The 17754-nt window shown below is 49.1% G+C and overlaps 1 protein-coding gene across 2 annotated transcripts in view; it reads left to right on the forward strand.

Annotated features, from left to right (window-relative positions):
- The window catches only part of GATA4 (GATA binding protein 4), a 45540-nt gene extending 28204 nt beyond the window's left edge, over nt 1-17336 (forward strand). Inside the window, exons 2-6 of one of the 2 annotated variants that reach the window (XM_054575929.1) lie at nt 8587-8756; nt 10250-10375; nt 13424-13511; nt 14967-15115; nt 16164-17336. In XM_054575929.1, coding sequence (XP_054431904.1) covers nt 8587-8756; nt 10250-10375; nt 13424-13511; nt 14967-15115; nt 16164-16346 — 716 coding nt within the window. In that variant the 3' untranslated portion in view covers nt 16347-17336. The remainder of the gene's footprint in view (nt 1-8586; nt 8757-10249; nt 10376-13423; nt 13512-14966; nt 15116-16163) is intronic. The other variant, XM_054575930.1, reaches the window with a different exon arrangement.
- Nucleotides 17337-17754: the final 418 nt, after the last annotated feature.

Below are 17754 nucleotides of genomic sequence, written 5' to 3' on the forward strand. Positions count from 1 at the left end.
TTTTTCAACGGGCATGCTGCAAGAATTTTCAAAACATGCAATACTTGGCTATTTAGTCAGGGCCACTGACCTCTTTTTCCCTTTGATTGTCCAATTTTAAAAAATGACAACAGCCAACACAACAATAGCCATTGGTGTGAATGACTCAGAATTATACCTATTTATTTTGTCAGATCATCAGAACACATTTTTTGGTGTGTCACAGAATTTTAGTAACCAGTTCATGTGTGCCATGAGATGGAAAATGTTGAAAATTGCTGTTTTAGAAGTTTAGGTGAGTCATTGACTTTCTCTGGACCTTGGTTTCTCCCCCTGAATGAATGTTCATGGAATCACCCAAACATCACTTCCACTTTTGAAGACTGTGTGCCTCCTGCCCTTCAGGAACCTTAGAGCCTTCACTGAGACAAACAACACAGCGGAGCAGGGATGCGGGGATAACTGATGGTCATAGTCACTAGGCAAGGCAGGGTCCAATGAAGGGAGGGTGCAGTTCGGGCTCAGTACCCAGCGTTCAGGGAGTGCCAGGCCTTCTCAATTGCCGGTGCCCGGTCAGGGCTCCCCTGGCTCTAGCAGAGGCTCAGGCTGAACCCAGCCTGAACCCGGGGTCTGTGAGATGCCTATGGCCAACGGTGGCATTTAGAGGCATTTAGAGGCATTTTCTGCACTTCCTTCCTTGCATTCTGCATGTACCTTGCCTGGGAGGTGGTGCGTCTGCCCCCATCTAAGGCAGATGGTGACACTGGTGAGAAACCAGTGAGTAGGGAAATGGAGGAGGAGTAAGCACGCCGGAGATGCAGACCTCACACCCAGACTTCGGCTGAGAGTGGCCTCACGTCCTGATTTTAAGTCTGTTGTCCCAGAGCACTTAGAGATAAACCCCGTTTCCTCACAAGTGTCCCATCCTGGATGATGAGTTATGTGGTGTCTTACTCAACACCAAGGAGTATAGGAAAGAGGAGAGCTGGTGGGGCCAGGTTTGGGGGGATGTTGCTGCAGGACAGCGTCTTCTGGATGGGACAGACTGCTCAAGGAGGAGCTCTTGCCGGGGCCCTCTGGGAAGGCTCCAGACAGCTCATTCCCTGCCCGGTGTGGGGTGGGAGGCGGGGGAGGAAGCCCAGAGAGGACAAGGAGACAACTGGGCAAAACAGCGCTTGTCAAAACATTGAGAAAGACAAAATATCAACGTAAGGCAAAGTTTTCAGCATTGAGTAGTCCCTCTTTCCTTTGTTCATTTGCCTGCTTTAAAGACGGTGTCCCAGCCTGTGGATCACGGGTCGAAAGGGGTCATAGTGACCCTCTCCTGGGAGTCTGTGTGTGTTTAATTTCCAGATCTTGCAAACAAAGTTGTGTTCTCAGTACCTAACACTATAGAACTTCTGATAGCAATGCAGCGGTCTGTACCATTAATGGACTTAACTTTGCACAATCCAGAAGGCCCAGGACATAATCATCACTGAGGGTCAACTTTGTGTTGTAAAACACGAAGAAATTTCTCCCGGAGCTAGTGAATGACCCTACATTTTCATGGGGAAATCTACACTGTAATTATATCCCCGGATGTGGGAATTTTTGAAGGTCTCAAAATCTAGTCTTCACGAAGAAGACTAGGACGCATTTCATAAACTGGAGTGTGGAAGAACATTGAAACAGATATGGCTTGAGACCCCTCTGTGGTCAGACGAGCTGGGGAAAAAGCACCCCAAATCCTGGGCTTCTCATAGTCCTTGCTGCTCACATGTCTTATCATGTGTACTGATTTTTTTTTTAAGATTTTATTTATTTATTTTCAGACAGAGGGGAAGGGAGGGAGAAAGAGAGGGAGAGAAACATCAATGTGTGTGTGGTTGCCTCTCATGAGCCCCGCTCGGGGGACCTGGCCCACAACTCAGGCACGTGCCCAGGCTAGGAATCAAATAGTGACCCTTTGGTTCCTAGGCCAATGCTCAGTCCACTGAGCCACACCAGCTAGAGCTCTGTCCTGATCTTTGAACTGATTGTATTGAAACTGTCTGTGGCTGGAGAAAGGATTGGGTCCCCAACAGAATGGTCAAGTCATTTATTTTCAGGCAGGAGCTGGTGGGACACTGGTCCCAAATCTGTCTGGATTCAAATCCCAGCTCTGCTATTTACTGAGCAAGACTTAACTTTTCTGAACCATGTTAACACTCCCCTGTTGCCTCTCCTCCTGGGCTAACCTCTCACTCTGCCCCTGCTCTGGACACAGACCAGGTAGGAATGGTGGTAGGTGATGTGTTTGGGAGCTCGTAGATCTTATGGGAAGAGCAGCTGGTCCACAGAAAAGAAAGACAGATGTTTCACTCTTTCCACAGCTCTTTCAACGACAGGGCCCTGCTGGCCTAGTGCAATCTTCCATCTCATCTTTCTCTTCGTGATTTCTCTTAGCACATTAGTAGTTTTCAACTCCTGGCTACGTGCTATAAATATTTTCCTCTACTCTATCAACTTCTTTCTCTCTCTCTCCCTTCCTCCTTCCTTCCCTTCTCGTTTTTCTGGTGCTTTTTCCCTGCTTCCTTTCAGAATGTCCTTGTTTCTTGTGATTTTTTTTTTTTTAAACCTGTCACTTTCTTTAACTCTTACCTCAAGCCTGAAGTCAGGCTCCTAGATCAACACCAGTGTGCGTGCGTGTGTGTGTGTGTGTGTGTGTGTGTGTGTGTATGTGTATATGTGTGTGTGTGTGTGAGAGAGAGAGAGAGAGATGAAAATTTATTCCAATACAATTCCAACATTCACTTGGAGAAAAGTGTGAGGTCTGTCACATTCCGTGGCTATTCTGAAACATAGCATGATAAATATTTCATATACACTATCCTCAGTGTCCTTGATTATAAAATTCTTAGCAAGTTCTGTGTCTCATAAAACCACAGTCAGAATTGTACGGGGTAATCTATGTGAACCGCCAGCATTTTGCTCTTTAGCACTTAGAAGCAGAAGCCCCAAACTCCACAGGGCAGCTCCGGCCCAGCCTGGCAAGTACCACTTCTGTGTAGCGGCTGCGGGAGCTTCCAAAATAGGCGCTCTAATCCCGCCAGCCTGGACGCCGCTTGAGCACGTCTGCCCTCCCCTTGGCAGCCTCCTGTCACAGGCCAAGCCTGACAAAGCCCAGAAGACCAAAGGCTCGGGAGCTGCCAGAAAAACCTCAGGATTTGTTTGCTCCTCGTGCCCCAGACCCAGGCGCCAGCCTTGGGGACAGATCTGGGCCTGTCAGGAAATCCAGTCACAATCTCTGGTGAACTTTGGATGGGACTCGGGGCTGGAGTTCAGCAAGGGACGTATGGGTGGGGCTAGAGACTTTGTTCCTGAAGCCCCTTTGGCTCCTGGGGAGGTCTCTGGGCAGGGCCCTCCCCTCCCATTGCCCAGGCCTTGGATCCTCTGTGGCCTCTACTTTGTAGCACTGAATAGCAGCCCTGGGCATGGGTAGCTCCCATTGTGTTTGTGTGTCTTGCCTCCCCAAGTGGATGGCACAGTGACCTGGGACACCTGAGGATGTGCTGATGGGGTGGGGGCCAACGATCCAGCCTAGGCTCACTGCATATATTTTCACATTGAATATAATTATCTGTTTTGAGTCACGTATCCCCAGCTAGACCAAAACAACTCTGGGCAGGGATTTTGCCCCCGTTTTGTCTAATACATAACATGTCCGGCATTTTTACAGCGCCAAGTAGGGCAGACGCACAGCCAATGTTTGGGCTTCAGCGCCCCGCTCCCTTAAACAGTAGATGGCCAAAGACCAGGTACCCTCTGCCTGAAGGAGAGCAGGGGCTCTCTGCCATGGGCTCTGGCTCAAGACCCAGCTTCTCCTAGCAAGAGGCCTCTCAAAAGAGGGAAGGCCTGAGGGCGCCGCTGCAGCAGAGCAGACCCAGGCGCTGTGGCGGGGACCCAACAGACTAGCACAGGACGGAGTCTTCAGCCTACGCTTTCTCTCCGGCAGGCGGAAGATAAATGCAGCCTCTGGGCAGTGCCCAACGGGTGTTGCCAACCATGACCCTGGCCTCTGATTTCTTTCCCTTCTTCCCCTTACTTCCCCCCTCTTCCTCTTCACCCTTCTCCCAGCCCTGCCTGGCTTACCCCTGCCCGTGGGTGGTTCCGCAGATGGATGGAGCAGGTCAGGGGAGAGGTCGGAGTCCTTGCCTTTGATTGCGTCAGCTCTCTGTGGGGAAGTCAGGGGTGGGATCCTTCCACCTCCAGGCCCCCATTTTTCTTTCAGGCACTTGGGTGGGAGTAGTCTGCCTTCGTTCCTAGGAACATCCATTCTAAATTTGGATGCCTAAAAAATCGGGCTGAGTTGGTTTCCGTCTTTGGAAAAAAAAAATTATTCTCAGTGGGGCATGGATGGAAGTGAGGAGTCAGATTCCCATTCTTGGGGTAGGGCTCAATTCATTTTGTGCTTTTGATTGCTAAAATAATCATTAATTAACATTTCCCCAGGAGCAGCTGCTTTGAGACCTCCTCAGTGTACACTGTCGACCTCACTGCCAGTTCTCCCTGCCCACAGCCTCAGGCTTGGCCAAGTCTGAGCGGCATAGATATTTACGGTTCTGAGCGTGGCCCCAGTGGCTTGAGAAAAGATCAGATCCCCCAATCTCCTAGTTCTTTTATCTGTCCCCCCTCCCCCCCCAACCCAGTACACCAAAGTTTGTCTCTGGTCTTCCCCACCCCCTCCCAACCCCTCCAACCCTAACAATAATCCATCATTGTTATCTCATTTGGTGTTTGCAAAGCACTTTACAGCCATTGTTGTGAGTTTTTCCTCTTATTTGCAAAGTACTTCACAACTATTATTACAAGTCTTTCCTTTGGATGTGGGGTAATGCTGACCCACTTCCTAGAGCTGGCTTCCCACTGACTTCTAAATGGTTGGGTCAATTCCCATGGTGCCCAGCACCGGGTGGGTGGGGCTTTCAGAAGTCGAGGTTTTAGCTGTGCCCTTCTGCATCAGAATCAGGGTTGGAAACTGGCTTCAGACTGCTGCCCACTGCCCTCAGGAAATTCCACCCTACGCAGTTCTAACGAAGGAGTGAGAGGTAATTGTTACCAAGGCACACACCTCCAGATAGGAGTGCTGGTTTGGGACTCACAGCTTGTGGCCTCCCATGTTTTCCCAGAGTGGATGCTAAGCAGCAGAGTTTGAATTTCTCCTTCCTTCAGTCTGGGGAGGCGGTGGGGGAGGAGAGGGGAGGGGGTGAATATGTTTCAAATGTAAGAGAGTAAGATAATCCCTTCCTCCGTAGTGGACTAGGAGTCTGTTGACGTGACCAAAAATTTGTTTCATTTTTATTTTTTTAATCAGAATTTTAATACAAGCCATCATGGCATTACAGAATGGTGCTTTGTTTTTTGTTTTTTAAAGAAAAGTCCGTACACTCGAACTACCCTGACAAGGTTCCTTTCATGACATTGCATGTGCTGTAGTTTCAATATAACATGTTAGGTATGCATTTTCCTCTATCGTTACATCGTCTTTATAATAATCGTTTAAAATCGTGTAGCAGTTCATTGAGTAGGTTGGATGGCAATTTGTTGGTAGAAAATATGGAAACTTGTGTGGCTTTGAAGATGTAGTGGGTTGTGGGGAAGACATGGCGTATCTGATGGGCACTTGTAGGAAGCATGGCCTTGACCTTCCATTCAGTTCTTCTCTTTGGCCGCTGTTGTAACACCTGACCTTTCAATCTAGGTTGGACTTCTGCACTTTCTACCCTAGACAAGAAGTTTCTACCGCACAAACCCTCAACTTGGTTAAGGTGTGTTCTGAAAACGAACTGAGTAACACTATTACTCATTTTCCATATTCTGGCTCGATTTCCCCCAGTAGGCCATTCACATTTTGAGAGGAAGACTCTCTCAGCTCCTGTAACATCTGTCAGAGTGCTTAAATAGCAGATGCTCAGTAAATGTTTGTCAGTGATAAATATGTATTTGCCAACCTCCAGTGCTTTTCCCTGGCAAGTACTAAAGTTGCTTGACTGTGTAATCTGTTCTGTGAGGTGAGCATGAAGGAGTTTCTAAGGCAAACCTTTGTGTTGGCTTCTCAAAGCAGCACAAGGCTTTGGCCAGCAAAGACCTAGGATCGCTAGGGTGGCTTCTTCATTTAGATTCTGTCCCCACATATTAAACAATTAGTGTGAAGAGATAAAAAGGGGAACGGATTATGAGATTTTGTCTCTGGAAACTTCTTTAGATAAACTGGAATGTAGGGAAGAAGCCAGATAGCTTATCTTTAACAGGAGAAGATAATCATCTGTGAGAACTACACGCTGAAATATTTGTGAATGAAATAGTAGAATGTGGGAGTCAGGGGGAGCGTGGGCAGAGGTATAGACTGGGCACAAACTGTTGGAAAGCTGAATGGTGATGAAATAAGAGTTCATTTTTATATTCTGTCCACTTTTGAATATGTTTACATTTTTTCATAATAAAAAAATAGAATAAGAGGATTGCCTTAGGTCGGGACTGGTGAGATGATGTAAAAATATTCTCCATTCCCAGGCATGATTTTATACTGCCATGCCTTGTCTTGGTTCATTGTTGAGGTTGTAGTGCCATCTAGCGTTCATTGCAAACACTCCCAAAACAATGACCTTGCAAGTGCCCCTCCTGCGGCTGAGGTCCTTCTGTGAACTCTCCCGGCCTGCTCAGTTCCCTCAGGGAAGGCCTGGGCTGAGGGAGCAGGGCTAACCAGCCCCAGCAGGGGCAGTCTGTGCTGGCCTGGAGGTGAAGGTGAAGGTGGCCATGTTGGCGCTGAGCGTGGCGGCAGGTTGTTGCTCAGTCCACACCTCTCCCAGGCTTGGGGAATCAAGCTGTGCCCAGGAGTCGCCTCTTCCTGGGCTGCTGTGCAGGCAGGTGACCTTGCTGGAGGGTTCTCAGTGTGACCCAGGTGCAAAAATAGCCTCCTTGTGACCAGTGTGTGCTCAGCTCCCTAGCCTGAGCAAACAGCCCCTCACACCTGCACATTGTTGACTCGGGTGTAGACACACGGCTACTTGTTTGCAGGTGCAAATGACTGTTTGTGTACCCAGAGTTGAGGGGAGGGCCCCCCACCATCCTCTGCTTCAGCCCGCTGTTTCCTTAGAGCAGGTATCTGGGTCACAGAAGTAGCAGAAAGCGCAACCTTAAACCCCAGGGCTGGGCCCTGGTGGAGGGAGAGCTCTTAAAAATCCTCCCCTCCAAATATCTCCCCTCTTTACTAGAGAAGAATTTTTTTTTTTTTTTTTTTTTGCCTCTGGTGGTAGGGCAGGAACAATCTGGACACCAGGGTAGCTATATTTAGGGTCAGAAAAGTTGGAAAAGATATAAACATTTTTCAAAACAAGGAGCAGTGTACAAGGAGTCAGAGAGACTTCTGGAAGTCCTGAGCCAGGCTTCCCATAGATGGTAGGGGAGAGCAGAAGTGGCACAGCCAATTTCACCAGGCCAAATAAAGTTGACAGGAGTGGAATTTATCAACTGTACAATTCTACAGACGTGGAAGGTAAAGGTAAAGGTAACGGGCGGGGGAAGGGCAGTGAGCGAGTGACAAATGATGGCGACTTGGCTGTGGAATGTGATCAACTCTGTCACTGCTGCTGTAATAGTGTCTTTCATGTACCAGTAAGCAAGAACAGACATCAAATTGTGATACAGGATATCACACAGGTATACTGAAATGAGAAAAATGAATTACAGCCTTCTTTTTGTTTTTGCATGGCAGTTTGAAAATTTCAAGAACTTTAAAAAACATGTAGTCCCTTTTGGTTCATTAATTCTACTTCTAGGGGAGTATCCTAAGAAATGACCAGAGAGGCTAAGATTTGTGTACAAAATGAGCAGTGTTTACAAAGCGGAAATCAGAACCTGGGTAACGATGAAAGAAAAGGTCAATAACAATAGTTAAAGGTGCTGCATTTCTGTGATAGGATATTGTACTGCACTTAAAATGAGCTCATGAAGAATTTCTAGGGTAGGGAAGGGCTTTGGTGTTAAATGAAAAAACAGGCTCAAAATTATATATTGACCTCAATGAAAAATATATGTCAATATATATAAAGTATTGCAAAGATATGAGAACGAAATGTTAATATCACTGGTGATCTTCAAATTACAGGATTATGTATGATTTATATTTTTTTACACATTTCAGTGTTTCCTGATTTTCCTGAAGTAAATATTTATTATTTTTATTCAGAGGGAAAAAGGAATCTTAATTTTGAAAGGGAAAAAAGGGAGCGGAGCTCAGTGTTAGGTGAGAACCTTGAGGTTCCAGGGCCTGAAGGACAGATGAGGGCCTAAAATCAGGCTGCCGGGGGTCGCTGCCAGACTCCCCACCTTTCCGCTGGCGAGGGAGAGCCCTGCCTGCTGTGTCTGGGATGTCCAAGAGTGACAAGGCCCGCTTCCCACGACGGTGCTCTGAGCAGAGCGACCCCGCTGGGGTGGGGTCGGAGCGAGGAAGCCTGCGGCCCCCAGGCGGTCCATCCTTCACTCTGTGCCAGGAAGGGGCCTTATTTCTTTGGTCTCTAGATTTTTCTGACGTTAGGTTAATGAGAATAGACGAAGAATTAATCCTCTGTATTATTTCCCACCCAGTAGATATGTTTGATGACTTCTCGGAAGGCAGAGAGTGTGTCAACTGTGGGGCCATGTCCACCCCACTCTGGAGGCGGGACGGGACAGGGCACTACCTGTGCAACGCCTGTGGCCTTTACCACAAGATGAACGGGATCAACCGGCCCCTCATCAAGCCCCAGCGCCGTCTGGTAAGCAAGTGCCCAGACCACAGAAGTCCAGCAGCCTTGGCTGAGGGCGGGGAGGGCGCCTTTTTCTCCTCTCAGCACCTGGCTTCAATGCTCCTACCTTGGTGGGAAATGTCCTGGTTCAAGTCATCTTTAAAAGAAGGTGCAGTGTGAGGGGTTGGGTGGGCGGGTATGGGCTACATAGTAATTTCTTACACCTTTAGAGTTAGCTTGAGCTACAAGTTTGTTCTAGGTGTTGACCTTGAATCCCCAGATAGTCCTCCAGCAAAATGGGTTTATTCTGGAACAATAAAGATTTGTAATTCAGAACCTGGGGTCTCGTGGTGAACCATAACAAGCCCAGATGACAGAGGAGAGGAACAACCTTTTTCAGAGGAAAGCAGGAGTTCAGAGGGGCTACTGTAAACAAAGAGTCCATTGGGAGTTCAAAGTGTAGTGGTTTTTCATGGGCTGAGCTGTAACAGTCTTTCGGGGAGAGAAGACCCTCCTTCTATCGGCTGGAGTGGCAGAGCAGAAACACACCTTCCTGTTGGAGATGGAACTTGTGTCTCTCCTTGGAGTAGCTGATGAGCGGTCAGGCAGGAGAGCGCCCCCTACAGGCATTCCCAACCTCAATTGAAATGAGGTTTCTCTTTATTAATCTTCACAAGAACATCTCATTCAAGCCTTAGTTATGCGGAAGTGACAAGTGAGGTTCAGAAAAGCTGCCTTGCCTGCGGTCCCACGCGAGTGAGTCCAGACGTCCTAGTGTCTAGTCCAGCCTTGTCTCGTATGGCTCTCCTGGCTTCTCGTCAACCCGAAGAGGGAGGTCGACTCTTCCTTTATATATTGTACTTGCCTTGTTTTCAGGGAGGTCGAGTCTTCCTTTATATATTGTACTTGACTTGTTTTCAGTTAATCAACCCCAAACCCAGGGACGTTAAGCAGTGTGCATTGAGCCCATGGCTGAGAAAGCGTTTGGAACTGAGTTTTTGATTCTTGGGTCGTGGTCTTTTCTTACTACAAATTGATTTTGACCAATATGACTGCCTTTCGTGTGTATTAGGGAGGGAAGAACAGAGGCGATAAATGCGGGTGTTTTCCTTTCTTGAGGTCCCGCAGCCCATCCAGTCTCTGACGACACTTGGATACAATGAATTCTCACCCACCACCCGTGCCCGGCACCTGGAAACCACATTAATTCTACTTTTGGGAGAAATCTTTCTGCCTACAGTGCTCCGTGCTCCCTGGGGTTCCCATCTGGCGTGGAATGACGAATAATACCATTAAAACTAGTTAGGCCCCATTCACTCTCCTACAGCAGAAGTTTCCCACCCCAGGGGCGGCTCGGGTACGGGGGGCCCTGGCGCTCCGGGCGGGCGGTCCGAGATGCTCCCGCAGGACTACGACGGCCGGCTCCCACCACCCATGCAGGGAGGGCCCGGCGCCGCAGCACTCCCCGCGAGGTCGGAGCGGCCTTTGCCTCGGGCCTCAAGGGTTTGTCTCCTCTGCCGCAGTCCGCTTCTCGCCGGGTGGGCCTCTCCTGCGCCAACTGCCAGACCACCACCACCACGCTGTGGCGACGCAACGCGGAGGGCGAACCCGTGTGCAACGCCTGCGGCTTGTACATGAAGCTCCACGGTGTAAGTAGTCCCTGCCCCGAGGCTGGACGGCCGCCTGGACCAGCATCGTGGTCTTCCAAAGCCCATCACTCAGTTCTCGCTTGTCTTCCTCCCTTCAGACTGTAACTTAGTTTTTTCCTCCTTAAAGATGCTTAGATGGGGAGGGGACCGTACAGACTGTATTAGCCCGCTCAGGCTGCTCCAGCAGAACGCCAGAGACGGGGCAACTCCTAAATAGAAACTTCTTTCTTTCTTACAACCTGGAGGCTGGAAGTTGGAGATCGGTGCACCAGCACACGCGGGTGAGGGTCCTCTTCCAGGTCACACGGTGCAGGGATGAGGGAAATCTCTGGGCCCTCTTTTATGTGGGTACTAATCCTATTCATGAGGGCTGAGCCTCATCACCTCCAAAAGGCCCCCTCTCCTAATACCATCACCTTGGGGGAGAAGTTTATAACATAATTTTGGGTGGGGGGCACACACACGGGCTTTCATACTATAGCAGAAACATTGCCCGTCGCTTCATCTTTAACATTGTATATGTCTAATTCCCATTTTATAAATGAGGAGACTCAGAAGTAATCTCTCTATATGGTAGTATGATATAGGACAAAGGCAACAATTCAATGGAGAAGCGACGGCTTAAGAATAACTGTATTGACAAAACCTGGAAAACAAAAGCAAAGCTTGACCTCCCCCTCCTACCAAAAATAAACTTGGGTGAATTATAGCTATGAAATGTAAAACATCTTTAAATAGAGACAATAAAAAGAACAGAAGAAAACGTAGGGGAATAATATTTATATAACCTTGTGGGTGAGAGGAGAACTCGTTAGGCAAGTTTTCAAAACCCTTAAGCCGTAAGATAAAAGTCAAATATATTTGATTGCAGAACATTTCATATTGGTGTATGGAAAGGTACCTGAGGAAGGTAAGGGCCAATACATTTATCAGAAGAAGGGTTAATATTTCCAGAATACAGGGAGCTTCTACAAAGCTCTTTATGTTCTCATTTGCAACAATCTCCATTATATAGTGCTTCGAAAAAATCAGTGTAGAATATGCAATATTGTACCGTTTTTATGAAGAGAGGGGAAGAGCGTAATTTATATGTCGTTACTTACCTATACATAGAACCCCTCTGAAGGATACATGAGAAACTGGTAGCACATTGCATGCATTGCCTCAGGGAAAAGCAACAAGAGAGTTGGAGGGACACTTTTTGCTGTTTACCCTCTTGGTTCCTTTTAGATGGTGTATGTGCACATCTTATTTGTTCAAATATAAGTTAAACTAAAACAACACGAGCAAACAAACAAACAAAAAAGAGATCCTATAGACACATGAGAAAATGACAATCAATCTTCCTTCATTTCCCAAAATGGGCAAAAGATAGAAACAGACGGCTCACAGAAGCAGCTCAGCTCGCCACTGAACGTGTGCAGACAGGGTGGGCCTCACTGAAAACCAGGGAATGTCAATTAAAACCACGCTGAGATTCCGTCTTGCCCACATATTTGGCAAAAATTAAAATCCGTGATAATATGTAGCTGCGGTATGGATTTGGGAAAAGAGATACTTTCATACTGTATATTGTTGATTTGTGTGTGAATTACTGTAAATTTTCTTTCAGGAAATTAGCAGTGCTTACTAAGGTCCAGAACACACATACCTTTTGGTGTAGCAGCTCTACTTTTGGGAAATTAGCATATAAAACAATGAAAGAATCAGTACATAATAACGTTTGAACTATGTATTGCTGCAGTGTTTGTACTGGCAAAAACTGGAAAAAATCTTCAAGCCTCATAAAGGAATGGTTGAATAAATTATGGCACATTCTATAGCATAGAATGTTGTACAGGAATTAAAAAAGAATAAGTTTGGGCTATGTATCTTGGCCTGGAGCAATAAAAAAAAAAACCACATTGCAAAGAAATATATACATAGTATGACTGCATACTATGGAGGTGAGGGCACATTACACACACACAGATACAGATGGAAGGATGGACAGATGGATGAGTACATACATGTATAAATATGTACATGTGCACACCTGGTTGAGAATTTTGTAAATGTAGGCTATTACTCCAATTGCCTCATGGGGCCAGGATTGATGGTAGTGGGGTGGGAGGGGTTGTTACTAATTTCATGCGTGGCTAAAAGATGTCACTGGCCAGGCCTCAAAGAAACCAGAAGTATGGAAGGCACAGTATTTTAAAATATTAGAAAGATGCAGACTTGCTCCCAGACACTTGTTTGGGCCTCTGTGAATGGCTCAAGGGCAGGACGCCAGACAGTCACTGCTCGTTTATGAGACATGAGATGGGATAAAGGTATTGTCCACAGACAGTTTCGGCATGGGCCATAGCTCGGTCACTCCAGCAGAATCTCTCGCTGCTGCCATGGAAACACCACTGCTGGCTCGCCTTGGATTCAAGGCAGTGAAAGCTGCTCTAAGTAGAGAGACCTTACACCCTGATTCACGGGGACTGTCCTTGTTTACGCCTGCTTTTTTGGCATAATTATTAAAAAGTGCACCACCCTTTCACTCTCATAATGTCCTCATGTGGCTGATAAACGAAAGGTTTTGGCACATGCTGTTCCTGATGCCCGAAACCCCTGCCCCCGTCTGCTCCCCAGCGTCCTATAACTCAGATGGCGCCTCTTCGGCGAAGCCTTCCTCGACGTGCTCATGTGCCCACTTCCCCTCCTTCCTACCCCAGGACAGAGTGCTCCCACATCACCTATGAGTCGGGTTATTTTCTATTTGTTTGTCATTCCCACTAAACTGTCAGCCTCTGGAGGGAGGGATCTGCATGTTTCAGTCTCTTTCTTCAGGGTCTAGTATAATGCCCAGCATGTAGTAAAGGTGTCCAATACAGTAAAAAATAAAATAAAATAAAATAGAATTTATTTCTTTCTTGGGAGGAGCTCCAGAGGCTGATTTAGTTTTAGCTCCAAGGATTATAGAGGAATTACTTAAATGTTGCCTTCCCATTGTGTGTGTGTGTGTGTGTGTTTAAATACTGTAGCTAATCTTGTGCATGTTGACTTGTAATCCCCTAGGTTCCCAGGCCTCTTGCAATGCGGAAAGAGGGAATTCAAACCAGAAAACGGAAGCCCAAGAACCTTAATAAATCTAAGACACCAGCAGGTGAGAAGAGCTGTGCGTAGTTATACAAATAAGCCTGTAGCCCTTGGAGTGTGAGAATGTGTTCTTAGGTGAGCGAGCTGCCAAGGTGTAACATTGGCGCCCTCCCTCCCAGCTTTTCAGAACAAAATGAATAACCTAAATAACAGTAACATCACTGTGGAACATCCTGGGAGCCTTTCAGGCAGGCTCAAGTCAAGCCTCATCATTGCCTGTCGCAAAGGCTGCAGCGGGCCAGCTGGACTAGTCAAGGGCCTGGAAGAAAAGGGAATGTTACTCGGTCCCTCCATCTTTGGGATCTAGGGAGACAGGGTGCCCTTAGTCCTGTACACAACAGACTGATTGGTAAGTCAGTGGATGATTCACATCATGTGGTACTTTGTGCTTTAGGAAGGATTTTCACAAATACCTCATTGAACCTTAAAGACAACCATAAGACCCCGTTTATTATCCCCGTTTTCCAGATGAGCAAACTGAGGCTCAGAGAGGGCAGGGCCTTAACCAGAATCATACAGCTGTGGATCGGTAGGTAGATCAAGAATGAAACCCCAGGTTTTTACCCTGCAGGGTCCAAATGCTATGAAAGTTACCGCCCTGCCTTCTAAGTTTCTAGGTTAAGACTGAGGTTGACTTATGTTCCTTCTCAAGAGTACTTTCTCCTCAGTACTGCTACCAAATTAAAGATTGCACTGCGAAGTGCCGTAGTCACAGAAAAAAAATAAATGGCTGATTTATCGTCTAATCTAAGGCATGACAGTCAGACAGATTTTCCCTTTCCACTGCCGAGAACAGGACCGAAGTCGTCCTTTTCCAAGTTCAACAACGGCTAACCCCCGGCCAACCCCCTCTGGCAGCCGTCTTACTAGACCTTTCCCTGCCTCACACCAGTGGTCCTCTTCCTTTCTCCGGTTGCCACACTGTTTATAAGTGCCCCGGCCCCTCGCCCCCCATAACTGCATCTCCTTACATGTTGCTGTCTGAGGGAGAACAGGCATTGGTTCAGGCGTATAGAATCCCTATCTGAAATTCAAAGTCCGGGGAGCTAGATTTAGCAGCAACACCTAATCTGAATATACATGAACTATTTATAGTCTTTATCTGCCCTGCATATGAATATTCATGTGACTTGCTGTAGAACTATTAATATATTTAAATATGGTGCTGTCTACAACCCCATTGGAGGTGTTCTGTGGCGTACAGTATATACCCTTTTTAAAATCAAAAAAAGTTTGGAATCCTGGAACACATGTGGCCTCAGGGGGGTTGGGATAAGGGGTGATGAGCCTGTTTCAGAAAAGCTCCCTTAACCACTGCCCTCCAACGATGAAGGACCCCTGCTTCTCTCCCCAGCTAATGTAAATAAGCCATTAGCACAGACCTGCCTGGGGCTGCCTCAAAGGACGGCCATGTGTTTGTCCCTGACCCTGGTCTGGGTGTCCTGACTCTGCTCCCTTCCAGGTCCCTCGGGCAGCGAGAGCCTCCCTCCCACCAGCAGCGTCTCCAGCGCCTCCAGCACCGCGACCACCAGCAGCAGGGAGGAGATGCGCCCCATCAAAACAGAGCCCGGGCTGGCGCCCCACTACGGCCACAGCAGCGCCATGTCCCAGGTGCGCCCCTGCGCAGGGAGACAGGACTGTCCCGGGGAAATGGGCTCCCGGGTACCAGGTGGCCGGCCCACACTGGCCCCTGGATCGCATGGCTGAGGGCGCTCCTCGCTGCCCTGGGGACCCCGCCAAGGCTGGGGCCGCCTGAGGGTCTACGTCAGCACTTCCTGTCCAGGACAATGATTTGGACACCCAACTGTGAGATACGGAAGTTTGGCAGCTCCTCTGTCTCCTGAGTGAGGGGTAGTTTGACCTTGGCCTTGAAGGATGGGTAGATTCTAATAGGAAGAAGGGGAGGAGGGGGACCCTCCTGGCGTGGGCAAAGGCGTGGACACTGTAGAGGGCAAGGTGGGTGGGGTGGGGCTGGTGAGGAGTCACAGGCAGGGTGTCATTTTAATGAGGGCCAGCTGCAGGTCCAACTTCCTTGTGTGCCCAGAAGATGGACCGGCAGTCCCCTCAGTCTCTTCTTTTGCATATAATGACATCCCTGCTCCTCCACCCCCTTCCCTCTGTGGCTCCCCGCATTTGAGATCAGTATGTTCCTGGTCACAGTCTCCCATAACTCTCAACTCTTCCTCACCCATCCCTGTGGGAGGCTGGGTCCTAACCAGCCTTTTACTGCCAGGGTGAAGCTGGTTCTGCAGCCAGAAGAGCCCCGGGCTGCTTCTGGGTGGGGAGGGGTTACTGATTGAAAGTGGAGATCTGGTGGCGGTGAGATTGCAGCAAAGGTCTCACGTAACTATCAGAGCCTTCAGAGAAACCCGAACGGTTGCCAGCCTACAGGGTCTTGTCACTCAGAAGCAGCCGACCACTCACACAGACCCTTTGCCTCCCATAGCACAGGGGTACAGAAAACAGAAGTGGCGCTGGGTCCCTTGTCCTGCCCTTGTCCTTTGGCCCTCTCCTCTGATCCCTCTCCTAGGGGTGGGAGCCACCCTGGGAACATCTACGTGATGGGGCTCCCCCTCTTCAGCCCAGGCGCCCCCCGCACCGGCCCTCGAGCCCTCAGGAAGGATTCCATTGACCTCATCTTGCACTTTTTTGCTTTCAGACGTTCTCGGTCAGTGCGATGTCTGGCCACGGGCCCTCCATCCACCCAGTCCTCTCGGCCCTGAAGCTCTCCCCGCAAGGCTACGCGTCTTCTGTCAGCCAGTCACCGCAGGCCAGCTCCAAGCAGGACCCTTGGAACAGCCTGGCCTTGGCTGACAGTCACGGGGACATAATCACTGCATAATGCCACCTCCCTCCCTCCTCAGATTCCTGCAGACTTGGGCCTGGGAGAAGGCAGAGATGCGGCGCTGGGCTCCCCGCGGCCAGCCTGCTCTGTCTGGGAATGACTCCGGAAGAACAACTGGGAAGACACTTGAAGTCGATGATTTGGTTAGGGGAAGTGGATGCTGCATTTTTATCAGATGCCTTCTCAACACCGGGGACTGGGAGGAGCCCGGACTCTGATCTGGATGCATGCACCCTTCACTAGGAGCACACTTAAGTCCCTTTCATGGAGTTAGAGACATCCTTCTCATTTTCTGCCCCGCTCCACCCCTGACAAGAGATGAGATCCTTCTCTACCTTTCCATCACTGACCTATGATGGTGGTTTTTCCACGGTGTCTCGGCACTGGGGATATGAGGGTGGGCAGAGGGGCAGGGTGCTGGGACGCCTGCTCCAGCCTGGGCCGGGGCATCTGATGTGCCTTTGGATGTGACAGGCCCCTCCGGGCAGCTCCTGCCCTTGCCCTACACTCCCCTTCAGGCTCAGCACACCCCTGCCTCCCTCAATACTGAATCTTGACTCCAGAAACACTGGGCGTGGCGCCCGTGTCACTGGGTGCTCCCTGGGGAGATGGTGGAGAGGCTGCTTCGCCCACTACACAGCACGACTTTGGCACCGTCGCAGCTTGGCAACTGGGCCTCCCCCGCGTTTCTTTCCCTGGCTCACGGCCTCATTCCTTCCCACCTTCTCTTCACCCCAAGGTCTCTGAAAATAAAAATCCCTTCCACTGCTCCACATGATTCAGCTCTGCCTTCAACTTGAATGTGTTTCTCCCTCAGCAAAACAAGAGCCTGGCAGTTTAGCCAAACAGCAGCACCCCCTCACCTGTCCCCCAAAATTCTTCCTGCACCCCATCCCACACAGGGGGTTCTGAGAGAGAACAAAGAAGGTTCTGCTGCTAAAGCAAGTTCGACTTAACGCTCATCTAAGACTTGCGATCCTCCTGGAGAGGCCATCAGGTGGACGCTGGCGGGGGGGGCGGCGGGAGGGCAGGGTTTTCCAGGGATGCTGAGTCACCTGCGCCCGGATCTTGCTGATGCCACTTCCATCCTGCAAGGCTGCGCCGCTGGGCCAGACAGCAGGCCGAGTCCGCAAGGCGTGCGCAGTGCCCGTACCCGCGTCCTTTCTCCAGCACAAATCTCTGGTCCAGGAGGAGAAAAGCTCCCAGGGATTTTGCAACATAAATTCAAAGCAAATAAACACAACAAAACTCACAGAAAGAAAGATGACGACCGAGAAGACACTGAGGTGGCCTCGGGGGCTCTCCAGCGCTGCTCTGGAATCGGCCTTTCTCTGGTCTCCATGTTGCTGTGACCTTGGGGCTCACAGACTCCTCCTCCTGTGTCCTCCTTGTTAACAGAGCTGTC

Source organism: Pteronotus mesoamericanus, unplaced genomic scaffold (assembly GCF_021234165.1).
Source record: "Pteronotus mesoamericanus isolate MK-2021 breed Mesoamerican mustached bat unplaced genomic scaffold, CSHL_Meso_final contig_32, whole genome shotgun sequence".
Lineage (NCBI taxonomy): Eukaryota > Metazoa > Chordata > Mammalia > Chiroptera > Mormoopidae > Pteronotus > Pteronotus mesoamericanus.